The sequence below is a fragment of the Peromyscus leucopus genome, chromosome 7, assembly GCF_004664715.2.
Source record: "Peromyscus leucopus breed LL Stock chromosome 7, UCI_PerLeu_2.1, whole genome shotgun sequence".
Classification (NCBI taxonomy): domain Eukaryota; kingdom Metazoa; phylum Chordata; class Mammalia; order Rodentia; family Cricetidae; genus Peromyscus; species Peromyscus leucopus.
The window spans coordinates 89,900,727-89,918,428 of NC_051069.1; the positions used below are offsets into that span (position 1 = coordinate 89,900,727).

General features: G+C 42.2%; 1 protein-coding gene across 1 annotated transcript; it reads right to left on the reverse strand.

Moving 5' to 3' along the window:
* Nucleotides 1–3,895: 3,895 nt before the first annotated feature.
* LOC114693539 (peptidyl-prolyl cis-trans isomerase A-like) lies at nt 3,896–4,713 on the reverse strand. The gene is made up of 2 exons (XM_037208239.1): nt 4,591–4,713; nt 3,896–4,198 (listed from the first exon to the last, which is right to left on the reverse strand). The coding sequence occupies exons 1-2, from the start codon at nt 4,711–4,713 to the stop codon at nt 3,896–3,898; spliced, it is 426 nt and encodes a 141-aa protein (XP_037064134.1).
* Between the last annotated feature and the right edge of the window lie 12,989 nt (nt 4,714–17,702).

The window sequence follows — 17,702 nt, forward strand, 5'->3', positions numbered from 1 at the left end:
CTGGTGCTTTCTGCCATTGTTCTCCATATTTACTGAGGCAGAGTCTCTCAGTTGTATCCAGAGTTCACCAGTTCAGCTGCTCAGCTTGCTTCGAAGATCCCATCTCTGCCTCTTGGGAACTGACATTACAGATGGGTTCCATGCCTGTCTGCCTCTGCCATTTACATGGCTTCTAGGGATCCCGACTCCAGTCCTGCTGTTTTTTTTTTTTTTTTTTTTTTTGATGGGCACTTTACTCATGAGCCATCTCCTTAGTCCTATATAGATTTCTGCACCATGAGTCAATATATTACTCAGTTTTAGTGCAGAATGACATTCTTCTGGATATACCCATATTTTAAAGATCTGTTTCTTTACTGAAGGGCATACTGGTCAAAGGACAATTTTCTGTTACATTTTTGTGTTGTCTTTTGTAGGAATGGCAGGGTAAGGCATGTGAGAAGAGAGCTTGCATATGTGTGGGGAACTCATATAAAGTCACATGTTTCCCTATGAGAAGGCTCTCTTGACAACCATTCTCCTTATTCCTACTCATAGCTGTTGCCAACGTGTGTGGTGGGATGCTTTCTGTCTGCATCTTTTTTCATCATTTGTGGTTTGTAGTTTTCACTATACAAGTATCCTGCCTCTTAGTTAAGTGTATTCTTAAGTGTTGTATTCCTTTTGATGATGATATGGGACTTTCTTGGTTTCCTGTTCAGGTACATTGTTAGTGCATTGAAATATAGTTCTTGCATGTTGATTTTCATGTCTAGCAGCTTCATTAAATCATATTTTTAGTTCTAACTGATCAATTCTTCTAGCACCCTCTCTTTCTCCTTCTCCTTTTCTTTTTTGAGAGAGCCTTCCCATGTAGTCTGGGTTGGCTTTGAATTTGTGACCCTTTGCTTTGGTCTCTTAACTGTTAGGATTACAAGTGTGCACCACCATGGTTGGCTGCATCATGATATTTTTAAGTTGGGGTCTTTCTATATTTAATGACTCTCATGACTGTCAACAGAAGCACTTTATTTCTTTTCCAATTTGGATGTTTGTTGTTGTAGGACTTCTCTCCAGGTTCCCCAAGCCCCGCAGTCCCACAATCCACTTATAAAATAATCACTCAGACACTTATATCACTTATAAACTATATGGCCGTGGCAGGCTTCTTGCTAACTGTTCTTTTATCTTAAATTAACCCATTTCTATAAATCTATACCTTGCCACATGGCTGGTGGCTTACCAGAGTCTTTACATGCTGCTTGTCCTGGCGGTGGCCGCAGTGTCTCTCTCCTCAGCCTTCCGCTTCCCAGAATTCTCCTCTCTCCTTGTCCCACCTACTTCCTGCCTGGCAACCCTACTTCCTGCCTGGTCACTGGCCATCAGTGTTTTATTTATATAGAGCAATATCCACAGCAGATGTTCATTTGTTTCCTTTTCTTGCTCAATTGCTGAGGCTAGACTTCTACTACTACATTGAATAAAAGTTGAAAAAGTGGTGTCCTCGCCTTGCTCCTGATCTTAGGGAAAATATTTTTAGTTCTCCCGCATAGGGCATTATTGTTGGTTGTGGGGTCTTCATGTATCGACTTCTGTTGCACTGAGATACTTCCAGTTTCTGGTTTGTTGAGCTTTTGAAATGGAAGTCTTTATGTTGCATTTTGTACTTGTCTCACATCAGTTTGAAGAGTCATGTTATTTTTCATTTTTATGAAAATTTTATCTGTATTCCAAGGATAAATCCCACTTGATAACAGTGTATGCTTCTATTAGTGTGCTATTGGATTTGGTTTATGAGCATTTTGTTGAGGATTTTTTTGCATCTATATTTATTAGGAATTTTAGCCTGTGGTATCTTTTAAGGTTTTTTTTTAAGTTGTTGTTGTTTTTTTTAAAATTTATTTTTATTTTTTTTTAGATTCTCTTATAAAGTGGTGGGCATCATCATGGCAACTTTATACATGGTGTCATTGTACTCCGTCTTCATTTGGTCGTCTCCACCACTGCCCTTTTCTATTCCCCCTTCCCTGCTGTAGCTGACTCCCTTTATTTTCTCAGTTAGACATTGTATTACTTATATTCCATTACCATCTCTATTTTCTCCTTCTTTTAACGTCTCCTCCTCCCTTTCTGTGATCCCCTTTCTAGTGTTAGGACTCCCACATGTATAAATACATATACAAATAAAATTTTGGATCTCACATATGCAAGAAAAAATTTGTTTTTCTGAGTATGGCTTATACACTTAACATAGTGATTTCTAGTTGCATCCATTTTTCTACATAAATTTTTATGATTTCATTTTTCTTTATAGATGCATTGTGTATATTACTATATTTTATTATTTAAAAAATTTATTTAATATGAATACAGTGTACTGCATGCCAGAAGAGGGCACCAGATCTCATTGCAGATGGTTGTGAGCCACCAAGTGGTTGCTGGGAATTGAACTCAGGACCTCTGGAGAAGCAGTCAGTGCTCTAAACCTCTGAGCCATCTCTCCATCCCTACTACACTTTCTTTATCCAGCCATCCGTTGATGGACACCTAGACTGATTCCATTTCCTGACTATTGTGACTAGCACAGCAATAAACATAGGAATGCAAATATCTCTATAGGATATTGATGAAGATTCTTTAGATCTACATTCCAAAGTGGTATGATTGGGCCCTTTCTAGGTCAATTTTCAGTTTGTTGAGGGTCCTCCATACTGGTTTCCACAGTAGCCATGGAAGTTTGTACTCTTACCAGCCAGAAATGAATAGGGTTCCTTTTTCCTCCTTTCACATTTTTGGTCATTGCTTTCTTGACAATAGGGATTCTGCCTGGGGAGAGATGGAATCTCAAAACAGTTTTAGTATGCATTTCCCCAAAGGCTAAGGATGTTGAACACTTTTCTAAGTATGTATTGGTCATTTGTACTTTTCCTGTCAAGAACTATTTACTCATTTTTTAGCCCATTTATTGATCAGATGATTTTACTTTTTTTTTTGTGTTTCAACTTAGCAGTTATTTGTATATCTTAGATATCACACCACTGTCTGATGTATACTTTGCAAAGACCTTCTCTATTCTATAAGCTGTCTTCACTCTGGTGTTTTCTTATTTTGTAGTGTAGAAGTATATTAGTTTCATATAATAGAATTTATGGTGCTGTGGGGGATTTGATTATGCTTGAATGTTGAAATGGTTTCCCTATGTTTTCCTCTAACATTTTTAAAGTTTCAACTCTTACATTAAAATCATTGGTCCACTTTAATTGTTTTTTTTTCCAAGGTGAGAGATATGGATCTCATTGCATTCATCTACATTTGTTTTAGAGGCCATATTTTCTCCAGCGTATGTTTTCCCAGCTTTGTCAAAAATTTGGTTGCTGTGTGGGTCTATTTCTGGGTCCTCCATTCTCTTTCATTGGCCTGTGGTTCTGTTTTCATGTTCGTGCCATCTGTTTTTGTTACTATGATTCTGTGTGTAATTTGAGGTTAGGTATTACGATACTTCTAGAATTGCTTTTTGCTATGAATTGCTTTGGCTTTTTAGAGTCTTTTGTGCTTCTATATGCATTTTCTTTTTCTAGGTCTGTGAAGAATGTCATTGGGATTTTGGTGGTGATTACATTGAATTGTCAATTCTTTATGTGATTTAGCATTTTTACAATATTAATTCTACCAATCTACAAAGATGGGAGATATTTCCATCTCCTCATTGCTTCTTCAATTTCTTTTCTTATTTAGCTTTTAGTCATACTCATAAACTTAACTCTGTAATCCAGCTAGATATGGAGGGGGATGAGGAAAAAATGGAACTTCGGTGAGAATAGAGATGATAGGGTATTGCAGGTAGATGGAGTGGGGTCATTCTCCTGAACTACAGAAGGAATGGTCTGATGGGTAAGATGCTCATGGGTCAAAAGAATTAGAGTTGTCCACAGTTGGAAGTGGTGATGTTGCTGGTCTTGCCCTTCCCGTACCCAAAATGCTCCATGGCTTCTATGATGCTCATGCCATCTTTCACCTTCCCAAAGACCACGTGTTTGCCATCCAGCCACTCCGTTTTGGCATTGCAGCTAAAACACCTGGGAACCATTTGTGTTTGGCCAGCATCTTCCATGGACAAGATGCCAAGACCTGTATGCTTCAGGATGAAATTCTCATCCTCAAATTTCTCCTTATAGATGGACCTGCTGCCAGTGCCATTATGGTGTGTGAAATCACCACTCTGGCACATGAAAGAAGGATTGTAACTAGAGTTTTTCTGCCTTGCTTACAGTCAGGACAAATCCTTGTCACCTGCCAGTCCCACAGAGGCTCAGACCCAACCAAGTAAACACAGAGACTTATATTGCTTACAAACTGTATGGCTGTGGCAGGCTTCTTGCTAACTGTTCTCACAGCTTAAATTAATCCATTTCCATGAATCTATACCTTGCCACTTAGCTCCTGGCTTACCGGCATCTTCACATGCTGCTTGTCATGGCGGCGACTGGCAGTGACTCCTTCCACCTCCCTGTTCTTTCTTTTCTCCTCTCTGTTAGTCCCGCCTATACTTCCTGCCTAGCCACTAGCCAATCAGTGTTTTAGTTATTGACCAATCAGAGTAATTTGACATACAGACCATCCCACAGCAAAGTTTTCTGCTGTCTTTGGAACTTTGTCTGCAAGCAGCTCGAAGGAGACACGGCTCCAGGGCTGGCCATCAGCTGAGATGTTGAAGAACATGGTGGAGTTGACCATGGCTGTAGGAAGTGGCAACAGGGGACAGTGGCATCTGCTCTTCTTCAATTTTTTACTCTGTACAACTGCCTTTCTGGGACTTCCCTCACTGTGGGGGTGTGGCAAGCTGAGCTGAGACTCCCTGACTTGAGAATGTTTCCTGATCTTAGGCTTCCAGGATACTTCAGTTTTAGGCAATAGATTTTCTCTCAGGATGACACTCATCTGTCCTCTGAGTCATAGAGCTTGACATATAGTGCTGGAGGAGATGCTGTCTTACAAAAGCCCAAATTGGATTTGAGACTCATTAGGGTTGTGGGCCTGTCCTGAGCATAGGACTGCCTGGTTTTCCCCTTAGAAGCAATTAGTTTCCTCTTCCCCTTCAGGGAGCTGTGCCACTGAAGTTCCTCTGCATCATGTTCTACCCTCTTCCTCGTTCTGATGCTTTCTAGCATTCTCTCACTTTGTGGATTTCTTTCTGTGGAAGCTCTTTCTCCATTTCTCATTTTGGAATAGAGTCTACTTTTTAAAATTCGGACTCTCTCTTTTACCAGCTCATACACAGGCAGTCCCTATCTGCCACCTACCCAGAAGTCTGCTGTAGTCTTCATCAGCCTTTTATAACAGGGTCGTGCTGACCTTATACAATGAGTTTATAACTTTTTTTCCTCTTGAGTTTCTTTTAGGCTATCCTGTGTGATGCCATTTATTTGCTCATAGTCTTATTCTTTTATGATCCTATTTATATCAAGTGTAATGTCTTCTTTCTGGGCTTCATTTGATTCTCTTAGTTTAGTTGAATATTTGTCAATTTTATGTATCTTTCCAAAAAAACCTTTAAGTTCACTGTTCTTTTTTCTATTGTTTTGTTAATTTCTGTCTATAATTTCTTTTTTTCCCTGATAACTTTAGGCTTAGTTTGCTCTTCTCTTTAAAAATTTTTTCCTTAAGTGTATTGTTAGGTTGCTTGGGTCAATGTATGAGAGAGAGGGGGTGGGGAAAGAGTATGTGTAAACATGTTCATGTGTGTAGGCAGTTATTGCAATAAACTTCTTCTTACTGCTCTTGGTGTACCTGTGGTTTTTAATGATGTGTTTTCATTTTCATTGGTCTCCATGCATTTTCTCATTTAATTTTTATTTCTCCTCTGACCCAGTGGTTGTTCTCAAATGTGTTGTTGAATTCATACATGTTTGTAAAATTTCCAGTTTTCTTTGGCTGTTGGTTTCTAGTTTCACTCTGTTATGATCAGTAAAGATACTTGGAATGAGCTCCATCTTCTATAACACTTGTTTTGTGACCTGATACATGGTCTGTCCTGAAGTATGCTCAGTGAGTGAGTTAGGAGAATGTGTTGTATTCTGCTGTTGCTTGGTGGAATGTGTACATATCTGTTAAGTTCATTGTCTATAGGGCTGTTCAGGTCCTTTTTTAAAAAGATGATCTCTAAAGCATGTTATAACCATTATTGAAAGTGGGAGTTGAAGTACTACTGTTATTATTTTGATGTCTATTCTTCCTTCAGTTCTATCAAGGCTTGCTTTGTGTTTTTATGCCCCCTGTTGGTGCTAATAATAATTGATACATATTCAAGGTAGACGATAAATCACTATAGAAGTTCCTTCTTTGTCTCTTGTGATAGTTTTGGTTTGATTTTTTTTTTTTTACTTGAGGTAAGTATAACTACCCCAACTTTTCTTCTGATTACCATTATGTGGAACATCTTTTCCCCTTGTGTCTCTTTCAGCCTATATGTTTCTTTAAAGCTGAAGTGTTGGGGAATATTATTTTAAGGTGTGTTACTTTTGTTTATGTTGCATTTGTTTAACTCTGTGGATCTGTGTTACTGTGCCTGTCTAACACACCTGATGGTCTAATAAAGAACTGAACAGCCAATAGTAAGACAGGAGAAAGATAGGTGTGGCTGGCAGGCAGAGAGAATATATAGAAGGAGAAATCTGGGAGGAAGATCTAGGAATGAGAGAGAAGGAGGAGGACTCCAGGGGTCAGCCACCCAGCTAAAGAGCAAGCTACAGAGTAAGAGTAAGATTTACAGAAGTAAGAGAACGGGAAAAGCCCAGAGGCAAAAGTTAGGTGGGATACATCAAGAAAAGCTGGCAAGAGACAAGCCCAGCTAAGGCTGTGTATTCATAATAAAGAATAAGCCTCTATGTGGTGAGTTTATTTGGGAGCTGGATGGTGGCCCCCACTCCCAGCAAAAGAAACAAATAACAACAGTAAAGTGTGTTTCCTATAGACAATGTGTAGCTAGGTCTTTCTTTTACATTCTATTCAACTACTTTATGTCTCTCCCACCCTAACCTCTACTTTATTTGTAGAAACATCACAGGACACCACTTATCTCTAAATAGTGTGTGAGTGTGCCACACCAATCTGTATGTCTTTACATTGGCAGATAAAAGCCTTTGCTATGGTGCCTTGACAGGAGTCTGGGCACCTTTGGGAGCCTGAGCTGGAGCAGGAGCCTGGAACTGAACTGTAGCTGTAGCCTCAGTCTTGATTTGGGCCTTGAATTTTGGTGGTCTGAGCTGGCAACCCTTGACCATGTAGCTACAAAACTGCTTCCCGATGTTAGGGTGGGCCGTGCTGTGAAAGCAAGTCAGCAAAGCTTACAGTTGGGGCCCTTTGGCATTTTGGATTTAATTGCCTTGGTCATCACAAGGGCCTTGATGACCTCTGCACCTTCACTCATTGCTTTCACATTGTTTCCTGCATCTTCTTCAGGCCTTTCTTGTTATGCTTCCAGGCAAAACACATGCTCCTCAGGAACTTGGAGCTGACCCCCTTGTGAGACTTATTGATGTGATTGGGATTTCTTGATTTCATTTCTGTGTCATTTTCCAGATTAGCTGCGTGTGATGTGGTTTCCAAACTTACATACACACACACACACACACACACACACACACACACAGACACAGACACACAATTGTAGAGACATAGACATTAAGCACATGCTGTTATAAAAAAAAGTAAAAATCAGAATCCCATAAAGCAGCACAGATCTGCTACTGTTGCTGTGCCAAGGATGATTTGAGTTTATTAGCTTCTCAATCATCACCCAGGAAGGAAATACTATGAGTCACATCATTAAAGTTCCGATAAAGCACAATGACTACAAAAGATCATAAAGCAGGTGAAGATACATTATATTCACACAACAATGACATTTTTGGCAAATCCTATTTAAACATTAAAAAATATTTTGTTTTATGTGTATGGGTGTTTTGCCTGAATGTATGTCTGTGTACCATGTGTGTGCTTGGTGCCTGTGGAGGTCAGAAGAGAGCATTGGATCCCCTGTAACTGGACTTACAGATGGTTGTGAGTCACCATGTGGCTGCTGGGAATCAAACCTGCGTCCTCTGGAAGGGTAGCCAGTGCTCTTACTCTTAAAGAGTCTTCTCTTTAGGTCCATCTTTGGTAATCTTTATATCACAACTGATGGTTGGATGATTGTTTAAGACCAGAACATATTGCCTAACAAAGTCATAGTGAAAAAGGATGTAGGTAAGGGTACATGTAGACTGGAGAGGGTACTGGGTATCTCTGGTCCAGTTATTTTAGGTAGGTCTGGCTGATGGATATAGAGAAGTTTAAGGGAAACAAAGCTAAGTGAATGGGTGAAGGAAATGGTACATTTGAATGAATGTTCTTCCATGAGGTTAAGGTCATTGTTAGAAATAAAGACAAAGGCAGTGACAGTCCTCTGGGTGCTCACACTCGCAGTAGTCCTGGTGAACAGATGGAAGAAAGGATGGCTGAAAGAATGAAAGAATGTTCTTAGTAACCAGGAAAACTTCAGCTACACAATCTATGTCTTTGAGCATACAAAATGGGTGAGTCAGAGTTATTAATATAAAGAGTTACAGTGGCAATAGTACGTCCTAGTGATGGTCCTATTTTAAAAACCAACTTCAAAATCGGTTTCAAAATGTTATCTTAAATCCTGTGTACATCCTCCTTTGCATTTCTTTAAAGAGTCAAGTCAGTTGCTTACAGTATATTACTTTAAACATAGGGAAGTACATCTGATATCTGTCCACTTCTCCCTATAGCTAGTAAACAGTGGGTACTAGAACCACTATGATGTCCTCATTGTGCCATTGACTATGTGCAGGAATTGACCATGTGCAGGCATTGACCTTGTACAGTCATTGGCCATGTGAAGGCATTGACCATGTGCAGGCATTGACCATGTGCAGGCATTGGCCATGTGCAGGCATTGACCATGTGCAGGCATTGACCATGTGCAGGCACTGACCTTGTGTAGGCATTGACCTTGTGTAGGCATTGACCTTGTGCAGGCTCTCCAAGGTCATTGATGTAGGTTGGATTTCTGTCAGGATTGACTTGTTTTCTGCAAGAGCTGGGTCTCCCGCCTGCTAACATTTGTAATCTTTCCTTACTATCTAGCCTGCTGTAAAATTACTAGTACAGCTTCCCCAGGCAATGACTTTGTGATTTCCTATTTTTTTTTATTGATCAATAAACAGTTTTAAACCAAAAAACCCCACAGTGAGAATAGAAACTTATTTGGTACTTGTAACTACCTGCCTTGGAGAAGAAAGAGGGATTGGAAAGATAAGAGCCTCGGGCATCTGCTGCCTTCTTGATGCCAACACTGCTAGATGAAAATGAAAAGACACAGCCATAGGTTAACAAGATGTGTGTCTACACTATGCTGAATAAACTACTGCCTCCCATGGAATCAGCCCGTTGTATCCATGACCTGTGGATGCAAGAATCATCTTCTACAGACTCAAAGAGGGCAGGTTCCAGCTGTGGTGTGCACCACTGTCTTCATAATGCTATGCAAGTGCTTGGAATAGATTTACAAACCAAGAACTATCTGTTGAATAAGTGATTGAAAAAATAATGTGGCTACTGGACTGAAGACTAACAGAGGGAATTTATTTATGTGTTACACTGGGGCTGTTTTCTAGTAATTTCCTTGAATAGGCAATACTAGTGTATCTGTGTTTTCTGTTCCCTATTACATCAAGCTTAGGTTATAATCATAAAGATCCTGTAGTTACTAGTGATCCTGCCCCCAATGGTTATACTTTCCAGTATCATGGGGTTTTTTTGTTTGTGATTTTTTTGGGGGGCTTTGTTTCTGGGTACATAGACTTCTAAAAATAAATTTCAAAAACAAAGCAATATTTTTAAGAGAAACCAAATCAACAACACAGTGGATGATTTAATGATTTGTAGTTTAAACTTAACATTCCACATGGGCCTATTTTGAAGGCTGAGAGGAGCTTCTCATATTTGTTGATATCATCTTTTAGTCAAGGAACATTTAGAGATAGGATGCAAAGAATCATGTTTTAAATAACATTGCATCATTTCCCTTTCCTGATAAGAAATTCAAGAAACATTAACCTGTTTTTTTTTTTATTTCCCATGGTGGCATCGGCTGACCAACTCCTGCTGTCTGTGTGATGGTCATGACCAGGCTTGGAAAATTCAGGGAAGGATCTCAGGAAGAAAGGAAAAATAGGAGAGCTAGTTCATAGTTCATCAAAGCAAGAACATTCTTCGTGTGTGTGTGTGTGTGTGTGTGTGTGTGTGTGTGTGTGTGTGTGTATCTGTGCTATAGAATGTATGTGGAGGTCAGAGGACAGCTTTCAGGAGTTAAGTCCCTGGAGGTTCTTCAGTCTCTGTTTCCCATCTTGCCTTAGACATGTTGGGATTACAGATGAGTGCTGCCACATCTGGATTTTTATATGCATTCTGGGGTTCTGAACTCAGGTTGTCAGGCTTGTGTGGCAAGGTCTTTTACCCACAGAACCATCTTCCTGGAATCTTTTAAATAATAATAAAATTTCCCTTTGTTTGCTAAGCCTGGCCTTGGAGGCACTGGAACCTGAAGGAAGCTTTTATTTTTGTTGCTCATTTTCTGTATAAGGAAGCTAGTTCAAGATTGAGGCCAGAGGAGCCCTAACCCCAATCTGGACCCTGACTGTGAGTCCTGTTTACTGTCCTGCTGTCCTAACCTAGCCTAGGTGAAGAGGCCTCTCAACCCCTTTGTTATCCCCCTAGTACACCCACATTTCCAGTTACTGGTGGGAGCTAAAGGAGACATTTCCTCTAGTACCTTCTCTGGCTCACCCTCTCACCTTTAGGTTGCCTGGCTTGCGTCCTTCCCAAGACACTGACAAGATGCTGACTTGTAGCTGGGCGTGCAGCTCACTAACCTGAGGCTCTAGATATAGTCTCGATGCCAGTAAGGTTGCCCAATGCCCATTGGCTCCATTTGTGATGCTTCCAGACTGGCAGACCTCGGTAGCAGTGTGAGGCATAAGGCCTTCCACACAGCCAAGTGATGCAATTGATGAAAACCCTGTCCTTTTTAAAATGTCCCAGTAAGCCAAAATAACTCATATTTCCCACATAACGTTTGAGCAGATTTATGTCCCTTTAAGAACACATGTGGTGTAAAAAGATGAAGGGAGAGAGGGCCTAAAGTTTTACATATGGTAGCAAGGTAATCCTAGCCGAGTTGGCTTCTCTCTGGAGAGAGCCTGTGGGGTATAATTAGCGCAGTGCTAGCCATCCCAACAGATCTGTATTTGAGCAAATTGTGGCTAAGATAAAATTGGAACCAAGGCTAAATTTATCAATAACAAGAATTTTTTTTTTAAAAGAAAAGACAAGTGAAGTTGAAGTTTTTCCTTGTTTATTTTAATGTCCAGAACATTTCCGAGCTGACTTGTGCCACAGCTTTGGTGGATTTTTCCTTTTTTTTTTCTTTATTTATTTTACAGTTAATTGGATTTCCAGGTTTTGCAGCCAGTCACCACAATTGATCCCTGAAAAGATGGATTTATTGCTTAGCCAGGCAGAATTCTGACAATCTTCAGAGGCTGGAAAATAAAAGAAAACAGCCCAGACATAGAGTACTATGGGTCATCATTGGGTCAGACCAGCAAGATATGTTAGAGCTGGCAGGTTTATGCTCGAACTTCAACACAAGCAATCTTCTTGCTAAACGGGCAGCACCGGGGCCCAGTGGAATATTATGTAGGATGCTGTCAGTGATTCATGTTTAGGAGAAAATGGACCTCAGGATGACACCCTGAGGCAGATGTCAAATCCTAGACAGGTTGGACCTGTGAGCAGAGAATTGACTAAACTTGGAACAGCTCACACCTTTGTTTCTCTAGCTTAGAGTAGAACCATATTTTGCCTGGCGAGTGGCTCTCCTAGAATGCTATACAGGCTCAGCGGGCAGAAACAATACAGAACTAAGCCCACAGCTACTCTTTTTATTAGTTAAAAAGAAGCAGAACATTGCACTCAGGAGCTGACAGGGTCTGTCCTCACCTGGGAGCTGGAGGGGTCTGCCCTCACCTGGGAGCTAGAGGGGTCTGCCCTCACCTGGGAGCTGGAGGGGTCTGCCCTCACCTGGGAGCTGGAGGGGGTCTGCCCTTACCTGGGAGCTGGAGGGGTCTGTCCTTATCTGGGAGCTGGAGGGGTCTGTCCTCACCTGGGAGCTGGAGGGGTCTGCCCTCACCTGGGAGCTAGAGGGGTCTGTCCTCACCTGGGAGCTGGAGGGGTCTGCCCTCACCTGGGAGCTGGAGGGGTCTGCCCTCACCTGGGAGCTGGAGGGGTCTGTCCTTATCTGGGAGCTGGAGGGGTCTGTCCTCACCTGGGAGCTGGAGGGGTCTGTCCTCACCTGGGAGCTGGAGGGGTCTGCCCTTACCTGGGAGCTGGAGGGGTCTGTCTTTACCTGGGAGCTGGAGGTGGTCTACCATCACCTGGGAGCTGCAGGGGTCTGTCTGCCCTCACCTGGGAGCTGGAGGGGTCTGCCCTGGTTGAGAGTTGTTTGCTAGGAGAAAATATTGCAAACTAACACCCAAGAGACTGAGTATACAAATGGCCAATATAGAGAACTGAACTCTGGCCCACAATCTCCACTCACTAGCCTAGAAAGCCTGGCAATAGCCCCTGTTATGACTGGCCTCAAATGACCAGGACTCAATTAGTAACTGAAAGCGTTCCCAATTTTTCCCAATTTACCATTAATTAGAGAATACCAAACATGTCCCCCAACCAATCACATAGCATCCTTCCTGAGGTCCACCCCCTTCAGCTAGCTTCTCCACAACAGTTTCCATTTGAGACAGAGCCAAGGCTTCCCTTCACCCCACTTTAAAGCCTCCTTCCTCCCCTGCCTGCCTCTGTCTACCAGAGCTAAGCAGCGGTCAGTGGCTGCCTTGCTAGAACAGCCTCACACTAACTGGATTTTGTTCTCCTTTGGTCCTCATTTGTTCTGCAGCCCCGACAGGTGAGAATGCAGAGGTCAGACAGCGGGGGCTGGGGGGGGGAGGGTGCTCTAGGAGACAGAGCAGCAGATACACGGACACTGGGACAAGCAATCCTCGGATAGATCCTTCAAGCTGAAGAACGGAGTGTGGTTAGAATGAGGACAGTGGGGAGAGACTCTGGCGCAGATGTAGCTGGGACTAAGCCCCTGCAGAGGGGAAATTGGGATTATGCATCCATATGAGTTGTGTTGGGAGGTTTTGGCCTTGATCCTCATTAGGACTTTGCTTTGGTTGGTGTCTGGCACCTTTCCTTTGATATCATACGCTTCCATTGTGATTGCTCTCAGTTACTGTCTGTGGCTCATTCCGTGAGCTGCCGATTTTCTTATTTTCTATACACAGGAAGACACACCTTGCTATGTGTGAGTCTTACTCCTTGCCAGGACTGGCTCCTCTGGCCTCTGGGGATCTGGTGAGGTAAGCTCTGCCTTGCTCAAGCTTCCCTCTCAGGGAGGAGCTCTCTCCTTTTGGTGGCCTGGGATGCAGAGGTGGCTTTGGATCATGTTGTCATTTTGGACCGTGTGCACCAGGATGATAAGATAAAACAGAAAGGATAACATAAATATGGGTCTGAGGGGTGCTGCTGACTTCTGGAAATCATGAAGAGAGAAATATACTTTTACCTTATTCAAGACACTGTCATTTCTGTCTCTGTGACCACAGATGACCTATATTCTATTCCAGCAGTTCTCAAAGTGTGATCCACCCCTGGGGATCTCCAGCACATTTTTACAAGAGTCCACAAGGCCAATACTATTTTCATAAGCATGCTAGGACTTTGTTTGCCCTTTCACGCTCATTTATTTACCAGTGGATAGTTAAGATTTCCAGAGATGACATAATGACTCAGCCATACCACAGCAGACTGATTGCAAAAGCAGATGCACAGAGATGGCCATTTCCTATGAAGTCAGGTGTTGAAAAGTCTTGTAGAGGTACAAAACAATGTGATGCCTCTCAATGAAAGTGATTTTGAAGGTAATCATTTCAAATACTTTTTGTTTTTATTATTTTATTATATGTGTGTATATGTATACATTAGTATGTATGTGTGCACATATGTGTATGTGTGCACATCTGTACACATGCATGTGGAGACTGGAGGTCAATGTTGGGTGTCTTCCTCGATTGCCGTTCATCTTAACTTTCGAGACAAGGTCTCTCGTTGGACCTAGAGCTCACCAAGTAAGCTAGGTTAGCCAGCCAGCAAGCCCGGGGAATCCTCTTGTCTCTGCCGGCACCAGCTGGGATTGGAGGCATATGTCCTGTATTTAATGTGGATGTTGGGGATCCAAACTCAGGTCCACATGCTTGTGCAGCAAGCACTTTAATGATGGAACCATCCTATTTAAAATAGCTCCATACTATTTTAAAATTAGTGGAGCAGTAATTAAAATTTTTTTCCATTTCAATTTCATATAGTAAATAGGGAAAATTGTAGGTCATATACATAAAAGCACTTTTGGGAGTTATCATTAATTTTTAAGAGCTTAAAGAAGTTCTGAGATCGCAATGTTTTGAGAACTATCACTTACCTAGTACAGGCAGCCAGGTTTTGTTGCTCATCTACAGCTACCGGCTCTAAGGCCCAGGCACATGCTGATATCTGAATCAGCTGTCATGACTGCTCCTTTCCTCCCTGGTTCTCATCTGACCTGGTTCTTCATGGTCCTCCAGGAATCAGCTTCAGCTCACAGATTCCCAATCCATTGGATGTGTCTTCCAGTGGTTTACTTAGCCATGTCTGTCCTTTACTGGTTTACTTAGCCATGGAGCCTCGACTATGACAGATTTGGCACTGTGCTCAGAGTGGGGGTCCAGCTTTGGCATGGCTCACAGTACTGTGGTGGAAGGAGGCTGTTAGTGGTCAGTGGGACTTGGCACTCAGCAACATGAGAGTGGGTTACACGGCACAGAGATGAAACATAGAAAGGATGACAAAATTCTCCTTGGGCATGTGGGGGCCAGAAGACAAAGGAGGTTCCAAGATAAGACTGAGTGAATCTTAAAAATAAACATGATTTTCTTGAGTGTGGATTTAAGTAGGAGGAAAGGCGCCCAGGTAGAGAACACAACATGGGTGGAAGCACTGTGATTTTATAGGACAGGGTGATTTTAGAAAAAATCTAAGTGGTCATCCCTATACACATACACATATGAACTAAATGGATTCATCAGGATATAAATAAAATAAATAAATATATTATTGTGCTGGCTAGTTTGATGTCAACATGATACAAGCTAGAGTTATCTGAAAGGGAACCTCAGTTGACAAGATGCTTCTGTCATATATGGTTGTAAGACATTTTCTTAATTAGTGATTGATGGTGGGTGGTGCCATCCCTGGGCTGGTGGTCCTGGGTTCTGTAAGAGAGCAGGCTGGGCAAGCCAGGAGGAGTAAGCCAGTCAGCAGCACCCTTTCATGGCTCTGCATCAGCTTCTGCTTCCAGGTTCCTGCCCTGCTGAAGTTCCTGTCCTGACTTCCTTTGATGAAGGACAGGGATGTGGAAGCGTGGGCTGAATAAACCCTTTCCTCCCCAGGTCGCTTTTGTCGTGGTGTTTTATCACAGCTATGGTGACCCTGACAAAGACAATATTTAAAGAAGATTTCATGAACTTGAAAAGGAGTGGAGGGGAAATGAAAGGAATTGGAGGGGCGGAGGATAGTTGGAAATGATATAAGTGTAGTACATATGTATGAAATTCTCAAAAAATTTAAATTAAATAAATACAGGTCTTGAAGATGTAGATGTAGCTCAGTGGTGGAAGACTTGCCCAAGTCCCTGGATTTAATCCCCAGTACTAATAAAAAAATTCTTAGGCCTCAAACTTGCTTTTCCTCTAGACAGTAGTTATTTGAGGTTTGATCAAGAAGACCTAATTTGTAGACACTTCCCAGCTTCTCTCCTTCAAAGCTTTCCCCACATGTGTACATGCAGAGCACGCATGCTCTGAGGGGAAAACCTGGGCTTGAGTTATCACTTCGGATCTGTCTTCAGAAATCAAGTCTTTAGAATGATCACAGTTACGGGGCATTCAACAAGATATACTCATTGCTCAAACAACTTCTGAAAACAGTCCAAGGCGATTTAACTTTTATTCCCTCTCTAGAGCTTGTCACCATTTATTAATCTTAATTTTCTTCAACGTTGTATATCTGATGAAAGACATTTTTTTCTCCTTCTGTTTCCATAATATTAATATTTAAATGACAGAGTCTGATACTCAAAACAGCTGTGGAGGAGCGGGGTGATATTCAAGAGAGGAAAATCTAGACTAAATGCCATAGCAAGGCTTCTCACTTAAAAAAAAAATGCCCCAAATAAAGACAAGAAAGCACACGGGTGCACCTGGGAATATGGGATGGAAGGATGGAGAGGGCTTGCCAGTGGTGACTTCCATAAGAGGAATGACATTGTCAGGAGACTTCTGATGTCATACTGAAGGGTCGCCGTGAAGATGGAGGCTGAAGGATGTGCAGGTGGAGATGCCGGCTGTTGAACGCTAACTGCTCACAAAAGAATTCAAAGCATGCTCTCTGCTGGTTGTGGTTCCAGGAATTGACTTTTATTACTCTGGGTGTCCAGCTGGCATCAGTGCTGGGCTAGGCTCTGGTATACAGTTGTCAGAGTACCAAGATGGATGAGGCACAACCCCAGCCTTCAAGCAGCTGATGGAGAAGACTAGACAAGAGGCCAGGTCTCATGGGATACGCTATGGAGAGTTGTAAAAAAAGCAGTGTTGGGGAGAGTTTGGAAGGCATAAAGAAGAGCTTTGGAAAACAGGATTTTACTTTATTTTACTTTATGTTTGTTTCACTTGTGTGTATGTCTCTGTGCCACTGTGTGCCTAGTGCCTGAGGAGGCCAGAAGAGGGCATTCGATTCCCTGGGACTACAGTTACAGTCATGAGGTGTCAGGTGGGTGCTGGGACCTGAACTCCAGTTCTCTAAAGAGCAGCCAGTCCTTACTACTGAGCCATCTCTCTAATCCTGAAAAACAGGATTTTCAACAAATGGAGATCAGAAATCTGAGTGATAGGACCTTGATTTGCTACAAATTTCTAAAGCATTCACCCTGCTCTAACTTTGTGCCATGTCTCCGTCTGGCCTCTGGGGCTACACACAGAAGCATGGTTGTAGCATGAATCTTAAAGAGTGTTATTAATTAAATCACCTGGAGCCAGGTATTGGGGTGAACTCTGGAAGATCAGAGCAGCAGAACAAGCCACAGCTACCTCACCTCACCACTTCCTCAGCTGGTCCTGTTTCCTCAGACTGGAAGCATCTGAGTCCTCATCCAGAATGAATCTCAGCTGAACTGTGCTGCTCAAAAGCCTGAAAGCTTAACCAGCCAAATGCTTCTAGTTTCTGGTCTTCACACCTTATATATCTTTCTGCCTTCTACCATCACTCCCTGGGATTAAAGGCTCACTTCTTGGGATTAAAGGCGTGTGTCACCATGCCTGGCTGTTTCCAATGTGGCCTTGAACTCACAGAGATCCAGAGGGATTTCTGCCTCTGGAATGCTAGGATTAAAGGCGTGTGCTACCACTGCCTCTCCTCTATGTTTAATATTGTGGCTGTTCTCTTCTCTGACCCCAGATAAGTTTATTAGCATACACAATATTTTGGGGAACACAATACCACCATAC

What these genes read in the sequence shown, in the direction of transcription:
- LOC114693539 (XM_037208239.1), bottom strand. Translation starts at nt 4,713, where the DNA reads ATGGTCAACTCCACCATGTTCTTCAACATCTCAGCTGATGGCCAGCCC. An exon ending in ACTTTGCTGTGGGATGGTCT is followed by an intron (nt 4,199 to 4,590) that starts GTATGTCAAATT and finishes TTCATGTGCCAG; the next exon opens with AGTGGTGATTTCACACACCA.